This window comes from Panthera onca, chromosome A3 (assembly GCF_046562875.1).
Source record: "Panthera onca isolate mPanOnc1 chromosome A3, mPanOnc1 haplotype 2, whole genome shotgun sequence".
NCBI lineage: Eukaryota > Metazoa > Chordata > Mammalia > Carnivora > Felidae > Panthera > Panthera onca.
The window spans coordinates 27,453,330-27,472,384 of record NC_138341.1 but is presented as its reverse complement, the minus strand read 5'-3'; the positions used below and the strand labels follow the sequence as shown (position 1 = coordinate 27,472,384).

The window sequence follows — 19,055 nt, the reverse complement described above, 5'->3', positions numbered from 1 at the left end:
TGTCTTATTTAAAGCCACTAAATTTGTGGTAACCTGTTACAGCAGCAACAGGAAACGAAAACTGACAGTAACTAGGCCTCTTCAGGGATAGACACTAGGAGCATTTTTAATTAGTATTTTACACTCTTTCTGGGTACAAGTCTAATCAAAGGTTACCAGCATTGGTAAATAGCCCCCATGCCTCCTCACAAGAGTACCCACAACAAGTCATTATCCAGTCTCTAGCTAAGTACCTTCTACACAGAAAACTCATTTCTCAAAGTTTGAGAAAACTCATTTTTCAAAGATACTTGATGGACTTCAGATACCTCTAAGTATTAGAAAATTCATTATTGTACTGATCTGAGGCCAAAACCAGGGCTCCTTAACTCCTAGATCAGTGTTCTTTTCATTCTATTAAATTCAGCTTGAATAAGGTCTTTAGATACCCAGTTTAAAATACAAACAATTTCAAAATAAAATGCACAAGATTCCTAGTAAATCTTATAGAAACTATGACAACATTTACTTTTTTGTTTTGGGAGAAAGCCTAAGTGCGAGACGGGGAGGGTCAGAGAGGAAGAGAGCGAATCTTAAGCAGGCTCCGTGCCTATCATGGAGCCTGTCTTGGGACTCCATTTCACAACCATGAGATCATGAACTGAGCCAAAGTCAAGCGTTGTTCACTTAACCAACTGAGCTACCCAGGCACCCTGACAATATTTACTTTTTCAAGCATTGTTTTTATTGCAGCAAAGTTCATTATAAAATTATTTTTATAAACTATGTTGGCTACTCTCCATTTAAATTAATGATTTGCATTAGAGAAAAGAAGAAATTCAGGGGAGTCATCATTTGCTCACTCACTAATATTATGTGCTACAACTTACATCAAGCAGTGAGTCAAAAATGAAACCCTTTGGTGCCTGGGTGGCTCAGCTGGTCAAGCTTCCGACTCTTAATCTCAGGGTCCTGAATTCAAGCCCTGCCTTGGGCTCAGCGCTTGGCATGAAGACTACCTAAGGAAAAAAAAAAAAAAAAGAATGAAACCCTTTCTTTTCCCCAATTGATTTTGCATTAAACATTACTTTTAGTTAGCACCTTGAACAACCCTACAAGAACAAATTAGTATCCCATTTTCATTATAATTAGGTAACTATGTACAATACATAGATGCTTAAACAAATTCTACTAGCTAGATGTTCCTATTTTTTCATATCCTATATATGTCCTTATTTAGTCAAATAAGAAGAAATAAGAATTCAGATATGACTCAGTATCAAAATCCTTACTGGCCTTACTATTTTTAAGGATCATTAAGCTACTGAGTCTTAGTGTCATCGGTAAAACGGGTGTAATACTTACACAACCTTATAATGATTGCATAAAATAATATGGATCAAGGGAGTAATACCATGTCAAACATACCAAAGGCACATAATAAATGTTCATTCCTTCCCCCACTCCAGATGATGCAAAATAAGGGGAAGAGGGGCAACTGGGTAAAGATAGGGGCATTAGACACAAAAATGTTGAGAACTACAAAATAAAATTTGCTGGCAGTGTGGAAACTCTTTAAAGACCTATACAATTCAACATTATACCAATACATGTTTAAGTGTAATTTTCTAAGTATGCCGTCACTTTGAGAACAATTTTCTCATTTATCAGTAACTTCTACGTACATGCCCAATCAATAACTGCCGAAGAATCATAACCCATAGTGAACTGAATGTCACACGGAGCCAAATGTCAAAAACAATGATATTACAACAAAAAAGTTTATTCGCTGTTTAAATTGCGTGGATTTAAATATATACTATTCTATTTGATACAGAGTGAAGCCCTTCCCCCGCACCCCCGCCGCCTCCTTAAAATAAGGCGCCTGGGAATAAAAGGTCTGGAAAGGGCTTAAGAAATCAGGTAGAGAACGCAACAGGGGGAATGAAACAACTTTCTGAATTCCTCCTTGTCAAGGGAAAGTTGACGCCTCTCTAAGCCTGGAATAAAGCTACCGCAGCCACAGCGAAATCAAATGGCACGCTATCTGGCGTTCTCGGCACTGGCCCGTCTACGCCTGTCCTAAGGAATTAGAGTTTTCCCTTTCCCCACGCCCCACAGCTCAGGCGAGAACACGCCAGCACGCTGCGGGCATCCACCCGGATGACTCCCCGGGCTCCCAAGACTCCGCTTCACAGCCAACACCCACCAAGTCCTGAGCCGCCACCCCCCAAGCTCCTCCTGCGCCCATCTCGCTCCAACATTCGCACATGCGTACACCCAATAAAGAGAAGTCAGGGCGCTCCCCCTCGAAGTAGGTCCCCACGCCCAGCTGCCACGCAGCCAGTCCTCCTGCCCTTCTTCCGGCCACCGGCTTCGCTATTCACTAATACGCATGTGTAATACGGTGCCGCCCAGCACCGCTTTAGCCGGCAGGGGTGGGGCGGAGGGCGGGACCGAGTTTCTTGCGCACGCTCCGGGCATGCGCAGTGCAGCGGTTGAGGCGCCAGCTGTCGACTTGGAAGTTCCGGGGAGGCGGCGCATGCGCGAGTGTACGCGTTGCCGGCGAAGAGGGGAGCCTGACGACTCGGAAATTTGAATACCACAGTAGCATGGAGTGTGACCTCATGGAGACTGACATCTTGGAGTCGTTGGAAGATCTGGGGTAAGACTGCCAGGGTACGGGTCTCCTAAACCTCACACTGCCGGCCCCCGGGAACACCTCCTCCGCCCCAGTCGGGGACACCTGCCTTTGCACGCCGCACCCGGTGGCTCCTGGCTGTCGCCTCCATATGGCTCCCGAACCCCAATGCCACGTCCACTGTCTGCCCTGCCGGGTCGGGGCCCTCCTAACGCGACGACCGTAGGCCTGCCCTGTGCTCCCTGCAGCCGAGTTACCCGCAGCGTTTGTCAGTCATGCGTGTCATTGTCTGGGCTCTGGGTTCTCGCCACCCCCCTCCTCGAGCTTCTCTTCTTGCTCCCCATCGTCTTGCCCTACCCCCTCACTCTGGAGGTTGCCAAAGTTGATTCTCTTTTTTCCTACTCGTTCTCCAAACTTCTGCTCGTGTCCTGAGCCCCTGCTCCTACCCCACCCCATTTTCTCTCAAAAAAATCTCCTTTGCCCAGTCATCTCTGCATGCACTCAGGCTTCCCTAAGCCACATGCCTGCATCCATTCCGCTAGCCACCTCACTTATGTACCTAACCTGTCACCATCTTCATGGGAACCATTTGCTGTTTCCCCTGACAGTGACACTCTACTTCTTTAAGCCACCATTAGTCCCGACCCTTAGAGTCCTCTTCAGCCACCACATCCCCTGCATGTTTGTTGTGCATTTTGTCTCTTCTTACAGTTACCCAACCATGATTTAGTATCTAGAAGCTGGGAATAGGGCTTCTGATCTCTCTGGGTCACTGAGATCAGTGTACTCTATTAAAACTTGAGAATTTAGAACCTTTTGGACTACGGGTGGTTCCAGAAATAAACTGTAGAATTACATTATGTGTCTACAGGTAAATGGTGTCCAAAAAATACAGATTTAGCTAGCTGTATTTATAAAATAACAAGTCCTTTGTCAAAACTCTCCCCAAGGGTGTTCATGACATGGAAACCTTTGGGGGAACCTTTCTTTAGGAAAGTCCACCGAAGGGGCCCCTGGGTGGCTTAGTCGGTTAAGCTCTGACTCTGGCTTATGTCATGATATCATGGTCTGTGAGTTCAAGCCCCGCATTGGGCTCTGTGCTGACAGCTCAGAGCCTGGAGCCTGCTTCAGATTCTGTCTCCCTCTCTCTGTCCTTTCCCCACTTGCGCTCGCTCGCACTGTCTCTCTCTCTCTCTCTCTCTCAAAAATAAATATTTTAAAAAGTTAAATAAAAAAAAAAAGGAAAGGAAAGGACACCATGAGGTTCTCAGAGTCTGCCCATTTAAGTAACTTGCTGTCCTGGTAGAAATTTTTGAGAAAAGAATTGGTGGTGTTTATCTTTTTTTGTTACAGTGAATTATCATTGTCTCTCTCTTTGGAGCTTGCTCTGAATTTTCAGAATATTCCAGACTTTAGGGGGCTTATTTCTTTGATTAGAGTATAGGTAAAAGTCACATTCAGCAATATGGTCTCTTTGGCAGACATCTCAGACTAAATTGATTGCTCACATATGAATCCATTCATTCAGTAAACATTTTTAAGGAGCACTTGTGCTCTGGGGCAGTGTTGGGCTGATCATTTACTAGCCCAAAGTGAGGTAGAAGAGAAATTCACACTGTGAGAAAATGCTGCGAGAACTGAGGACGAAGGTCTCTTTACACTTGGAAAGCAAATAAAGTCCCAAAAGCTTCCTAGAAGAAATGACACTTAAGGTTAGCATTGAAGGAGTAGTAGACTGAGGGAAGAGAGCCTTATTTAAATGGAGTCATTCTGCTTGGGTAGATGTTGCCTAAAGAATTGGTGATGGATGCTGTTTCTTCCCATTATTGTTCTACCCTTTTCACTGTATTTTCTGGAGTACTAAAAAAGTAGTTGTTACTGTAATCATTGTAATCAAGTAAACATTTGAGATGGGTTGTAATGTACAGCCCATCAGATTGAACCATCAGATTTTCCGAAAACTTTGCTATAAATTTTAAGCAAAACTACTGAGTTTGATGACATTCAGTCATTAAAATTCAGGCCTGATTGATTGACATGTACGTTTAAAGGATTCACTGAGAATTATTACAGTTTAAATGACTATCGTTTATCTTTAATCTGGCACACAGTATAAATTCAATAACTATTTGTAGAATAAACTAACAAATTCTAAATGTGTAACACAAGGAGACATTTGTAGGCCTAGTCTCTATATTGCAGTATCTAATAATTTGTGGGTTGAATCTAGATGCCAGGCTATATAATCTCACTTTTTGTGTAAGGTTTTTTCCCATTCAATTCAGTGTATAAACACTTAAGTGCATTTTAAAAGAACCAAATTATTGTCATTTCTCGAACATCTCTGTACCTCCAAACTTCAAATTATCTTAAGTATACTTAATGTTCATCTTTAATAACAGTGTTTTTATCAGTATTTCACTTAAAAGATAAAATAATCTTCTGAAGAACATATATTTTAAAATTGCTTTGAGAATGACAGGATCTTTGGTTCTAGTTATATTCTAGGCTGGGGTTCATTATTACTGTTGTCTTTTATGCATATGTGAACATTTAATAATATTTTAAGATTATGCTTGAATCACTTAAAAAGGGTTAGGATTCAGATGCACCAGTTTGCCCAGACATCAACTTGCCAGCAGTTATTCATGTTTTAAATAAATCCAGACATTTCTTGAGTACTAGTATGTCTTAATAGTCTTAACTGTCATTAAATCTAGAAAAAGCAAATAATTGATTAACTGACAAGTTTTTGCTTTTAAAGAAAGTCATTAAAAAATTATCTAATTCATTTCTGGAAAAATTTCTAGAAAAGATAACCTAAGTTATATTTCTGAAATTGTAAACTATAGTATAATGAGCTATCACTTTTTAATGTTTTAATTTCAATTAAGTTAAAGTAAGAAAATCTTTGTACAATAAGAGCTTTCAGTGAATGGATAGAAGTTGACATAATTTAGTAGTGTATGTGATTCTATTAAATACTCCTATGTATTTTGAAGAATTGAAATGCAATTACCAAGTAGCTTATTTTTCTATTTTGTTAGATTAAAATTAAAAACTTAAATTTTATTTTCTGTAAATTTTATTTGTATTTGCAGGTTTAGAAATTGGTCCTCTAACTACAAATAATACATAGATAAATTGTATAAAATATTAGGTGTGATTTTATATTCTTCTGAAGTATAATTTTTTACTTACCAGTTACAAGGGTCCATTGTTGGAAGATGGCGCTCTGTCTCAGGCAGTCTGTGCTGGAGCCAGTTCCCCTGAGTTTACCAAACTCTGTGCTTGGCTGGTGTCTGAATTAAGAGTGTTCTGTAAACTAGAGGAAAATGTGCAAGCAACTAACAGTAAGTAAACATTCAGTTTTAGGTGCAAAACATAAAAGTAAAATTGGGGTATTGTCAGTTGAACATTATTAGTACTAAACCTGAAGTTTTAAGTTTTTTCTAAGTGTAAAAAGAAAAAAAAAAACATTAAAAGTTGAAGTTAAGTGAAAGTTGAAAAGATCTTATTACTGAGATACAGAAATGGGAGACAAGTATTGCATATATGAACTTTCCATTCTTTGTAAAACATGACTTGTGAGCTCTTAAATTGGTGGCTAGAACTCAAAGTTGGAATGTTTTTCTTAGGACCACTAGATTCCAGGAGGACGTGTGGCATGTAAAGTAAATGCATTACAATTCTTTTATACACGGGAAGAAAGAGAAAGAACACTTTCTTAAGAAGTTTTCTGTATCGCAGAAATGTATCACTAGATCCACCACAATCAGATGCAGCACCATCAGATTTACAGTGTTGAGAGCTGTTTTATACTTGCCAATTTTGTTATTGTATTAGCACTACTTTGTTTATTCTGCAAAAGAGACAGAAGCTTGGAACCTAACACTACACCATCTGGCTCCCTCCTACCATAGGTAAACCTACAATGGGAGACAAAGATAAATGCCTACTTGTTAACCTACGCTCATGGAGAACTACACACCTACTCCCCACCCACACCCGACACAATCCCATTTGAAGAGCTCACGTTTTTACATGTTTAGTATATTTAATGTGCACATGTTAGTTGCAGCCGTTTGCAATTATTAAGGACACTGTAGCGTAACAGTAATGATAGCATGGCTTACATTTATTGAGCATTATGTTCTAAGCATTTTCTATGTGTTAACTCATTTAAAACCTGAGGCAGGTTTTATTGCTCTTTTATACATGAAACAAGAAAGCACAGCTAGGTTAAATGCGTTGTCTGAGGTCACCCAACTAGTGCATGATATCACCAGAGTTCAACCCCAGCAGTCAAGATTGGGGGTCAGCACTCTTAATACTGCCTCTTGGCCTCACATTTCAGAGACTATAGGAACTTGTGAAAACATGTATACTAGATGATAACTATAACCTGGAGCCCCTTTCAAAAGAAAACATCTCATAGAAGCCAACATACAAAACAGGTAAAGTGTACCTATTTGGTTGAAGTTAAGAGGGAGTATGTTTAACACAAGCCTCTCCTCCTCCCTGGCTCCTTGTCAAGGAGTTATTTGGAATTTGAGTTTACAGAACAGTTTGCAAAACAGTAATACAGCCTTCCCATTTTACAGATGAGAAAATGAACTCAGATCAAGTGATTCAGAGTTTGTTGATTTTTGCCCCTGTGTGATAGAAAGCCATTAGAAAGAATGGTAAGGAAGAAGGGGCATTGTTTTTCCTTGGTTCACGAGATAAACTCTGTACTTAACGTGTTATGGGAATACAGAATTACAAGTCATGTTTGCTAACTTCAGATTTAATCTCATTGGGAATGTTAGGCACAAATGGAACCACTGGAGGTTTAGTACAGTAATTCAGTGCTTCACTTTATGGTTCACAGCAGGAGGAAATCAGTGAGCGCAGCAGCACTTGGGGAAGGTTCTATCAAGGAGCAAGACCACTGGGCTTTGATGGGCAGGTGAGGTTTGATAGATGAGAAGCACATAGAGGGCATATCAATCGCAGGGAATAACTTAAATGAAGGCACAGACGTGGAAATGAGTCTGCCTGTTCCTTCGACAGTGAGGAGACTGGCGTGGCACAAATGGAATATTTGTGGAGGTAGAGGGTAACTACTATATATATGTCATAGGTACTACTACATAGCAGTTTGCAGGGAAGGTAAAGTGGAGAAGCCGTGAAGAAGAATCTTTAAGGGCAGACAGATAATTAGATTAGGTGAGGTAGAAATTAGGAAACCATTAAACATTCTCCAATAAGGGAATAACCTAATGAAAACTTCTCAAGAACAGAAGTTGGCAGTGGTGTGAGAAAGGAAGGATTTAGAAGTCAAAGTAACTTGTGTTAGGAATATCCTGTTAAAACTTGCAACTTACATATATAACTTTTATGCTAATAAGAAAAACAATTTTTATTAAACAAGGTTATTTTAATTCTTAAAAGGCCCGAGTGAAGCTGAAGAATTCCAGCTTGAGGTGAGTGGGCTACTAGGGGAGATGAACTGTCCGTATCTTTCACTGACATCTGGGGATGTGACCAAGCGCCTTCTCGTTCAGAAGAACTGCCTCCTTTTGCTCAGTAAGTTCATAGCTACTAGAATGTAGCTGTTATTTTTTATTCATGTTTTCTTTGACTAATAAACTGGCTGTTTACCATTTCATTACGGATTGAAATCAGAATGCTACATATTTTAAAGAAAACTATTACATTTTCAACTTAGAAGCTAATCGTGGTCCTGTGCACTGGTAGCAGCGTTGTTTTGTAATTACTCCTCTTTTATCATTTAACTTTCCTGGTACTCGAAGTATTATGCTTCACCTAATGTGACCGTAGGTAGTGCCCAGTATTCAAGTGTGTGATCATTAAACCTTAGCGTTCTGGACTGGAAGCACATTTTAAAACAGACTAGGAAGGTAGTGTGGGAATAATGAAGATTTTTTAAAAAAATTAAAGTGTTGTATATTGTGGGTATTTCTTTGTGGCTGGGTAATTGGGGGTTTTGGTTTTGTTTGTAAATCTATCAAATTACAATGTAAAATTTTCTGGAATAGTATTTGAATTTTTCCTGCACTTACTGATCATTCTGGGAAATAAACTGTTACAAAAACTTCTTTCTTTCCATGTTTTTTGTATACTAACTACGATTTCTTTCTTCACCCTGAAAAACAGTAAGTAGACTCACAAATTTTATTGCCTTAAGTGAACCCTGCAGTAAACACAGCCAGTAGTCTTAACTCACAAGTTTTGTAGCATCTGCGACACATTTAGATTAAGCTTTGGTTAAGTGAATATTACAGTTCTTATTATGACATAAATAGGTCGGGGTTTTTAAAATATTGTCTTTATAACTGTGGTTTCTGAATAATGTGACAGCTCTAATTTTGAAAGTTCAGTTTTTTAAAAATGGTGTTCATAGCCATTATACCCAGACACTGAGTTATTCCAGAATCACTTTCATAATTTCCCCTTTGTTGAATGATTTTTGGGGGGTGGAGGGGGGTATACACATAAGGTTAGATACTGCTTGAAATACTAATACTGCTGCATGTAGTTCTTAGGTGTGCATTCAGTATCCTTCAAATTGTGCAATTTCTAGAACTGTCTCAGCCACAGTGTACTCACTCGTTCTTCCTTTGTAACACTGCTTACCAAAACCTAGTATTTGGCACTCGAGATATGTTATCTTACATAGGAAGATAAGAACTTTATGGAAAGCTTAGTAATGATCATGAATAACTAATGTTTTCAAAGAGCTAAGAGTTTGGCCTTTTTAGTGTTCATACTTATAAAAACCACTTTGAATATAAATCTTTATAAAATGCCTTTGACTCTTTCCTGTTTCTTAAGCAGACTGCACTGAATATTATTTTGGACTCGGGGTCATAATTTATAGACTTTAATTTTTTTTTTAATGTTTATTTTTTGAGACAGAGACAGAGCATGAACGGGGGAGGGGCAGAGAGAGAGAGAGAGAGAGAGAGAGAGACAGAATGCAAAGCAGGCTCCAGTCTCTGAGCTGTCAGCACAGAGCCCAGTGCAGGGCTCGAACTCACAGACTGTGAGATCATGACCTGAGCCAAAGTCAGAGCCCGAATGAGCCACCCATGCGCCCCTAGACTTTATTTTAATGTGCTATCAACTCAAAAGCTCCTCAGTAATATACAACTGTTTGCTTCTCAACTAAATGACTAAACCAACTAAAGGTTATGCTGCTCTTGGAATTCATGCACATATACATTACTCCCTCCTCTATCTTTGCTTCTGCTGTTTCCCCTTTAAAATATTCCCCTCAGTTTGTATTCCCTCTGTCATGCTAGTATTTATGTACATGTGCTCATTTTCTTTTCGCTCTGTATAAATATTTCTCATCTTTCCAAGTATCAGTTGTCACATCTTAATGCTATAATTTTACTTCTCCAGCACCCTTGAACTTCTTAATATGAAGCTTTTAATACATTGTGTTCCAAAGGGGAATATAACCAATCTCGTTAGAATTGTTAGTAGACTAGACTTTGAATGAGTGGCTAAAAAACTCTCCGGTGTCCGGTTAAGAAGTTTTAGCTGTTCATTGCCTGTCTGGTTGTCCAATTATTTCCCTTAGGTAAAATAAGTCAGATATCGGAGTTCTTAATAGATGAAGAATTATTCATCTTTTTATGCATATATTCTTTATTCCTAACTAGATTGCCAGTAGAGATCATCTGTTTTGTTTTGTATTATATTTCCAGTACCCTTCCTAGTACTTTGAACTTCAGTTACAGTTAATGTTTTTTTTGATGGGAATTGTATTGGTGAACTAATTTTATGGATGCCTGAGCTATGTTGTCCCAAATTTGGAGAACCAGTTCATTAAATCATATGATTTTCTAGAACAAGGGTTGGCAAACTTTTTCTTTACAAGGACAAGGCGGTGAATATTTTCAGCTTCGTAGGCCATAAGGTCTTTGTCACAACTCCTTAACTCTGCTGTTGTAGCACGTACCAGCCAGAGAGGTTATGGAAATGATCATGGTAGTGTTCCAGTAAAACTTTATTTAGAAAAACAGTGGTTATTTTCATGACCATGGAGTTTTACTTTTTTGGTCTTTTAACTCATACAGTTTGCTGTATAGAACACATTAAGATTTTATCAAAACCATTTAGAATGACCTTTCCAGCAGCTTGGCTGTTATTTATTGTTCTAGCATAACACCTTGGGTATAGGAAATGAGATACCCAAGCTGATCATTCTTTGGTATTTCTCATAGGACTTAAGAGCCCAGAAAATGTCTTTTTCCAAACCTCTCTTTCTAATGTCAGAAGGTTCTCACTTTGTCACATAACCGGAAATCCTGAGATCCAAATGATTATTAATCATCTTTCATAAAAATTTAAATGTCCTTGGAAAGGTTAAAGAAATAAGAGTAAATATTTTATACCTTCAGTCACCTGAAGCAGATTGCAGCCCTCATTATACCTGGCTGAAATCAACACATAAGGGGGTGATATTGATACAGAAGGACTCTGCCAAGGAAAGCTTAGAAAGTTCTGTTGCTCTTTTTCAGGGGAGTTGGGGGGAGTGGGGAGAGAAGGAGGAAGGTAGGGGAAAGGGAATATTGAGAAGATCAAAGATGGAAGAGGGGTTTCTTTAAACAGCCAGAGAGGGTGGCATTAGGCTACTGGAGGCTGTGAGAAAGGATCTTTGGGGAATTCCGTGCCCTTCCCCTTTTGTAAGTTAAGTTTTTATTACTTGAAAATGTTTTATGCCAGTTCTGAACAGACTACCTAAATTTTGGAACGTAAGAGAGCAAGAGAGTTCCATCACTGCTGCATGTCAGTAGTGAGAAGTAAAAAAAAATAATAACCAGTTCCAACTGTTGCTGAGGATTGCCACCTGCCACCTTTGGTAAATTTGTTAGCAGATGCCAACCCCTGTTCTGGATAGTGGGATAACACAGATCCAGATTTTTAGATGTGATCTACCTTGTTACTTTGGTTTCAAAGAAGAATCACTTATTTTAAATCACCCTTTAAACATATATTGATTAAATACCTGAATTACAGAACCAGTTTATATGTTATGTCATTTGCAGGTAAAAATGGTTTTCTTTTCTTGTTTTTATCCATTCTTGCAGCTTTAAAAGTTACGTATCACTAGGTCTATAGAGTTGTGACTCCAGACTTATGACTATTAACTGTAGCTGTATCTCATTTTGAAATCTTATTTTGTTTACTTCAGCATACCTCATCTCAGAACTAGAAGCTGCCAGAATGCTCTGTGTGAATACTCCTCCAAAAAAAGCTCAAGAAGGAGGCGGTAGTGAGGTCTTTCAAGAGTTGAAAGGCATATGTATTGCTCTAGGAATGTCCAAACCTCCAGCCAATATAACTATGTTCCAATTCTTCAGCGGGATTGAAAAAAAAGTAAGACCTTTAGTACCAGATTGTAGTGTATTAAAGGCATAGTCCTACATTTGTTTGAAATGAAGCAAGTTAATTTCTCTAAATGGGAACCTAATGTGCATATTATTGTTACTAAATGAGTTTTGGGTTTTAAATCCTAGATACCTTAAAGAGAAATTAGTGCTTTACTATTTTTTTAAACTTGTGAGCATGTTTCTTTTTCAAAAAGGAAGCTTTATGCTTTGACTTATAAACTGAAATAAGCTAGGTATAATGTAAAAAGAATTAAGACTTAAGTCCTTTTTAAAATTTTATCACTGAACTTTGAGGCAATTAATTTTTAAGGTCTTTATCATTAAATGTTATCACCTTCCTTTCCATTGACTGGACAGAAAAGGATGTCAATGTTTTTGGTTTTTTAATCCAGTCACTTTGAGTCTTACATGTTTCAGATGGCGAGCTAGGTTTGTTGACCACTACTAACAACCTAGTATGTGAAAATAAGTCAGAATTATTTTTATGCCACACGTAATCTACAGTTAAGAGGTTTTAAAAATATAATTGACTAGGAATAAGCAATTTTAATAAATAAATATAAGAGAATGGTATTTGTTATAGCAGAGTTATTCTCTGTATGCATATCTGCTGGACTCTAAGAATTGGTACATTTGCATTGTGGGGTCAGTGGACACCATGATGCACAAATTCGGCTGAACTCTACAGGGGAGCAGCACTGTATCCATAGTCTATATTTTCTGTGTGTTCATTCATCCATTCAGCAAATACCCATTGAGTGCCTACTGTTGTCAGGCACTGTTCTAGGTACAGTGAAGGAATCATGCTTCCATAGGCACTTGAGGAGTGGGACAAGTGAGTGTCTTTATCGTGTGGGTCTTGTACATTTCAAAACATCCTCCACCTTTGCCTCTGTCAGGAATCTTCTTTTGATGGCAAGATATGATGGGAAATGGGAAGATGAGGAAGATATGTTTTACTTGTAGATTTGTTTATTCATTCATTTATGTGTTTGTGTCAGTTAAAGGAGACCTTAGCAAAAGTTCCACCTAACCATGTGGGAAAGCCTTTATTGAAGAAGCCAATGGGACCAGCCCACTGGGTGAGTAGCAGTCATCTTGAATAAACTCGGTAAAGAACCATCTGCCTCTCTCATGGTGTTGACACTTACAGTTTGTGTTGTTTATGTTTTCTGATATGTAATATCCTAGCTGGACATTCTCAGAATCAGTTTTGTGAATCTTAAGATTTAGGCAGAATAATTTTATTTGTGTATGATTAGAAGCACTTACCTCATAATTTGTAAATATTTCACATAGCTAGTAAAAAATAAATTGCAGTCGAGTATGTTTCTAATTGCCAAATGGGTTGCCTTCAAGCCAAAAATGTCACTGGGCTAAGCTTCACACAGTGAAATATGGGAAGGCTTAATGAGAATTCTGTGCTTATTCTTTATTATGTTTTGAGACATTGTTTTGCCTATTTTTTCATCAACTTACTATAACTTTTAGTACTATATCAAGTAATTTGCTTTGTGCTAAGTGCTGGGGAATTAATTGGTTATGAATGAAGCAGACACAAGTTTCTGCCCTCTTGGAACAGGGGGTCAAGCAGACTTAAATTCTAACTGGTCTTTTAAATTTTGTTTTTAGGAAAAGATAGAAGCAATTAACCAAGCCGTAGCCAATGAATATGAAGTTCGGAGAAAGCTGCTAATAAAACGTTTGGATGTCACTGTCCAGTCTTTTGGCTGGTCTGACAGAGCTAAGGTACATACTAAATAATTTAAAAGAGCAGAGTATTTATAGACATGATCCTTAAACATTCCTAGCACAGGTTAGCTATGGTGGAGACTACAAGAGAAATGCATAGGAGACACATACAGGAATTTTTCTTTAGTGAGTTGCTGAGTAGCAACTCTTCCAGCTATTCAGCAATAATGAAGAAAACATTTTTTTCAGGCTTTTCAGTTTTTTTTTTTAAGCAAAACCGTATGTTTTAGGCCCTACTAAGAGTACCCATTTGTAAGAGAAATGGATAGAGTATTTAAAAATCACTAAAATAAAAAATTTTGAAATCACTTGTTTGCTATACTTAAAGCTAACAATTTAATTTGCTACTTAAAGTGAGAAATACTGGATTTAGCAAGACCAGATATTACTGTGCATTTATAGAGAATTGGAGAATCTGGTAAGACTTCAGTTTTACTTCAGATTAAATGAGATAATCCAGGTAAAGATCTTGGTCATTCAACAGATATTTATTAAATATTAAATATCTACTATACGATCAGTAAGCGGAAAGAAATTGGCACACTTGACTAATTTGACCTCCTTAGGAACCTGAAGTGGAGCTGATCCTTGAATTTATGGGGAGGTTGGTCCAAATGTGTATGAGGTATTCCCTTAATAGTATATTCCTGTTTGAAAACAGATTTTTTTTCTGAATTTTAGTTAACTGACTCTGAAATGGTTTTTATTTAGTTCTCCGGTTATTTGCTAATAATATGTTATTTTCACCTGAAATCTTTAAACCTTAGCAAAGCCCTATTTGGCTGCTACATTGTTGGGGTAGATATTTATCAACTTACAATTCTTCAGTGTTGGAAAGGGGTTTTAGAGATCGGTCTTAATTCCCCTCATTTTGCAACTGATGAAAATGGAGGCTTTGTCTGAGACCTCACAGCTACTTGGTAGCAACACATGGCGCAAATGGTTCTCTCCTGTGACTGTTGTAGGAAATACCAGAAACAATCATTTCACTCTCAGCGGGGTCCATGCACTTGAAAAACAAAAACCTTGCACCTCTTGTAGCTAGAAAACCGTCTACTGACTGACGTCAGTGCACTGACTGAGGCACTGACAAACCGTGGTCCTGAGTTTGCATCGGCATGACAGCACAGGGCATCCTGACCCTGTGTGTTGGAGCTGCTGTTTCTCTCCCCATTTTGGACATCTCTAAAATAATCATGTTTAGTCTAAGTGATATTTAATATCCTTTTGAACCATAATACACAGTGATTTTACAAACTATATTAAATGTATTGGGGAAGATCAGCATTGTACAGATTACTTACACAAATCTTTTTTTGTTTCCTCTAATGGAATTTAGGTACTGCTATCTCATTTTGAAACTTGGTTTTAAATAACTTCATAGAAATTACTTTATATGCACAAAATGAACTTGTTTCACATAATGAAATTTATGTACTTGTATCACTTTGAAATTGCATTTTAAATCAGTTTTATTTGCAACATAAAACTATTTTCTCAAAAGTGTTTGTTTCCATTCAACAAACAGTGAGTCGAGCACTTACTATAGGTACAAGTAGAAAGAAATACAAGACATTCAGGAAACATTCCTCCAGACAAACTATGGAATGACAATCTCTTTATCCTATTAATTATTAAAGAAAACTTTTTCAAATAAAAAGTCACTGATCATCCCATTGTTTTAACCACAATAGCTGTTTTCATTTTTAGTATTATCTCCCTTCTTTTGTCTATATACACAATCATAACAAACCTTTTTACATTCTATTTTTTCACATAATTTAAACATTTACCGTCCATATTTTAAGACCTGCATATAACTGACACCAAATATTATTTGTCTTTGTGTATCGTACTTGTAACTGTTGCTTCCAAAATTTAGTAGATTGGAGATTGTTGTTTCTCACATTTAGATTAATTTGTCTGGGAAACATTTCTTATATTTGTTTGAACTTGACTTTCTTGTGTGTGAAATTTCTCTTTATGTCCTTTGCTCATTTATCTTTTGCAGTCTTGTGTTTCACACACATCTAAGTGGCCTGCCCCGGTGTCCCAGTTTCCCAGTGTTTTGTCTCTCAGGAGCTGACAGTTTTAGTCATTAACTTATCCTTCTACTAAATGGTTAATGTACACCTTTTTTCCTTATTTATTACTTACAATAGAGGAAAGTATTACACAGGGGGATCACTCTGGAAGAAATGTGTCCTGTTAACATAATTAGTACAAATTAATCATAGCTAACATTTTTTCTCATTGTAAGTAAAGATGAGAAAATTAAAAAGCAAAATTACTGAAATGGTTTACATCCTTGTATCTACCTAGATAAAACGAATATGTTTGATCTGAGACCAATGGCAGGGGGGAACCTTTTTACGTTTTTGGCCCCACAATCCTAAAGGGAAGCCCCTTGACCCTTTGTATCTCCCTCCGAGCCACCTGCCAACATTATTCTTTGCTCTATTAGCAGGTCTCACAGTTGTATCTTCAGATAGTTATTGACTAGGTTGGAGCAGTGGTGAGTATAATGTTTCTCCTCCAACCTTAAACCGAGTAACATTATCAGACATTTGGGAAGTCTTGAACATATTTAATATCAGTGTCTCTTTTTCATTTTGAAAATTTACTTTTGTCTTTGAACACTTTGTTTCAACAGAGTCAGACAGAAAAATTAGCAAAGGTTTACCAGCCAAAACGCTCAGTCTTATCTCCTAAAAGTACTATTTCTGTCGCCCACCTTCTGGCTGCAAGACAGGACTTGTCGAAGATTTTAAGGACAAGCAGTGGCTCTATAAGAGAAAAGACTGCCTGTGCCATCAATAAGGTGATTAAAGTATCTTCACTTTTCTTTCACATACATTTATTTCTATTTATAAAAATACAGTTTAAAACCTCTTTCTTACCCCATAGGTGTTGATGGGCAGGGTGCCTGACAGAGGAGGTAGACCCAACGAAATTGAACCTCCACCTCCAGAGATGCCACCATGGCAGAAAAGGCAAGATGGCCCCCAGCAGCAAGCAGGAGGCCGAGGAGGAGGGAGAGGTGGTTATGAACATTCCTCATATGGAGGACGAGGAGGTCATGAACAAGGAGGAGGGAGAGGTGGACGTGGTGGCTATGACCATGGTAGCCGCGGGGGAGGAAGAGGAAATAAGCATCAAGGAGGCTGGACGGATGGAGGGAGTGGAGGAGGAGGAGGTGGCTACCAAGATGGTGGTTATCGAGATTCAGGTTTCCAGCCAGGTGGCTATCATGGTGGTGGCCACAGTGGTAGTTATCAAGGCGGTGGTTATGGTGGCTTCCAAACATCTACATATACAGGAAGTGGTTACCAGGGTGGTGGATACCAGCAGGACAATAGATACCAAGATGGTGGGCATCATAGTGATCGAGGCAGTGGTCGTGGAGGGAGAGGTGGTCGTGGAGGCCGGGGTGGACGTGGAGGCCAGGGAGGAGGTTGGGGAGGAAGGGGGAGCCAGAATTATCACCAAGGGGGACAGTTTGAACAGCACTTCCAGCATGGAGGTTATCAGTATAATCATTCTGGTTTTGGACAGGGAAGACATTATACTAGTTGAGGCTACGGAACCTTACATTTTGCTAGAGCTCAAGTAATAGAAACTTAGTTTCAGAATTCTGAGTCCAGCATCAATTTTGAATTAATGTGAGACCACAGGTGGCAGGCAGATTCCTGCTTGGCATAAGTATTTGTAGGTCTTCATTCAATTCTGTTTTTGTTTTTTTTTTTTTTAAGGACTTACATAATGCAGTTTGTTTGAGAAACATATACAACCTCTCTCCTTTGTATGAAGAATTTTTTAAAAGGTAATTAAAATTGCCTTTAATCGACCAGTAGACTAATGCCACAGTCAGAACACGTGTACTTTTTGGGGAAGAAATTACTTGAATAAGTAGTTTTCAAAAAGTTTTGAAAATGAGGATTCTCCTAGATTTTTTTAGACTTACAACTAGGAAGGCTTCCTCATATTAACAGTCCATTTATATGTGTTTTCCTTGAAGTATTCTAATGCCTATTTTCCAAGCACAGTTCTGCCCCGATTGGCTTTTTATTCAGAGAGATTATGCCACATTTGCTTCATGATAGAACTTTGGGTCTGTTCCTATTAAATGAGCTCTTCTGCAGATAGCACATTCAGTAGCCTTATTCTTTTGATGGAATACTGTACCATATGCTCAACTCTGAAAACCTTGAACACGGCCAAAATCCGTAAAGATTATAAAAGCAAACTAAGTTGTGAACCTATAATACATGTAGGCATTTATATAGTATAGCAATTCAAACTGACCTGCATCCATTCAAAACAAGTTCCTCCTTAAACCTTATTTTTACTTGAAATCTGTTAGAAGAAACAGCAAACTGAAATTTGTTTTATGCACGAGTTAATACCACTGGCTCAGCAAATACAAAATTAGTTTGCTTGGGGCAGGAGACTTTTTTTGTAATGGAAGAAATGCACTACCAAGTAAGAGGACAGATTTTTGCTTAGTGCAGGAGGCCCTTTATTATTGCTGCAGAAAACAAAAGCCTGGCTGAGTTGATGTTTTACATTCTCCTTTACTGAAATCTACATGAAGCTTCGGGCTGGGTTTTTGTAAACGTAAACATTGTCAAGCTGTGAAAGAAAATGGCTGGAGGTGTGCTTTGTGTGAAAGGTGAGCAATAAAGTATCTGTATGTTCTCTCTCTGGTTTGAGTTTTCTTTTAGCTACTTTTAAAAACTGAATTATTGTGGATACTTGTTTCCAGCTTAAGAGCTAATAGTTTGTTTCTCCAAAGATTATTGAGTGTTTCTTTAAAACATAATTTGTAATGAAAGATAATCCTTACCCTAAGGCCACAAGTAATTGAAAAATACATATTTCCAAATTTACCTTTCACTAGAACATTACAGCTAGAAAGCGTCACTACTCATTTCTGGCCACTGGGGGGAGCTGTTGTTACACAATGTATTAGGCAAAGATAAATTAATGACCCTAATCTTTCAGGGTTTTTTTTTTTTTATTTCGCCATTCTTCCTACGAATGAGGCACATTTTTCTTAAAAGGAAGTGAATTGAAAATATATGTTTGTAAAAGCAGGAATAGTATTTCCTTTTCCTACTAAATGTCTTGCCATAGAATAGCAATATTCTTTTTGCTATTGAGATAGGCACATTCTTTTGGTACCTAAAAACCATTTTAAAAACCTACCTTGATCATTTTGTTAATTTTACCAGTTTTTTTAGATTTTTTGGCAAGACTTTACCATCCTAAAA

The 19,055-nt window shown here is 38.1% G+C and overlaps 1 protein-coding gene across 1 annotated transcript; it reads left to right on the top strand.

The window, feature by feature from the left end:
• Positions 1-2,485: 2,485 nt before the first annotated feature.
• Positions 2,486-18,480, top strand: FAM98A (family with sequence similarity 98 member A). The gene is made up of 8 exons (XM_060652363.3): positions 2,486-2,644; positions 5,825-5,973; positions 8,057-8,191; positions 11,832-12,016; positions 13,032-13,112; positions 13,663-13,779; positions 16,436-16,603; positions 16,690-18,480. Exons 1-8 carry the CDS (start codon positions 2,592-2,594, stop codon positions 17,356-17,358), a joined length of 1,557 nt encoding a protein of 518 aa, XP_060508346.1. The 5' UTR covers positions 2,486-2,591; the 3' UTR covers positions 17,359-18,480.
• The last annotated feature ends 575 nt before the right edge of the window (positions 18,481-19,055 follow it).

Coding starts and splice junctions, on each gene's coding strand:
- FAM98A (XM_060652363.3), top strand. CDS start 2,592: ATGGAGTGTGACCTCATGGAGACTGACATCTTGGAGTCGTTGGAAGAT. Junction 5,974..8,056: donor AAATGTGCAAGCAACTAACA/GTAAGTAAACAT, acceptor AATTCTTAAAAG/GCCCGAGTGAAGCTGAAGAA. Junction 16,604..16,689: donor CTGCCTGTGCCATCAATAAG/GTGATTAAAGTA, acceptor CTTACCCCATAG/GTGTTGATGGGCAGGGTGCC.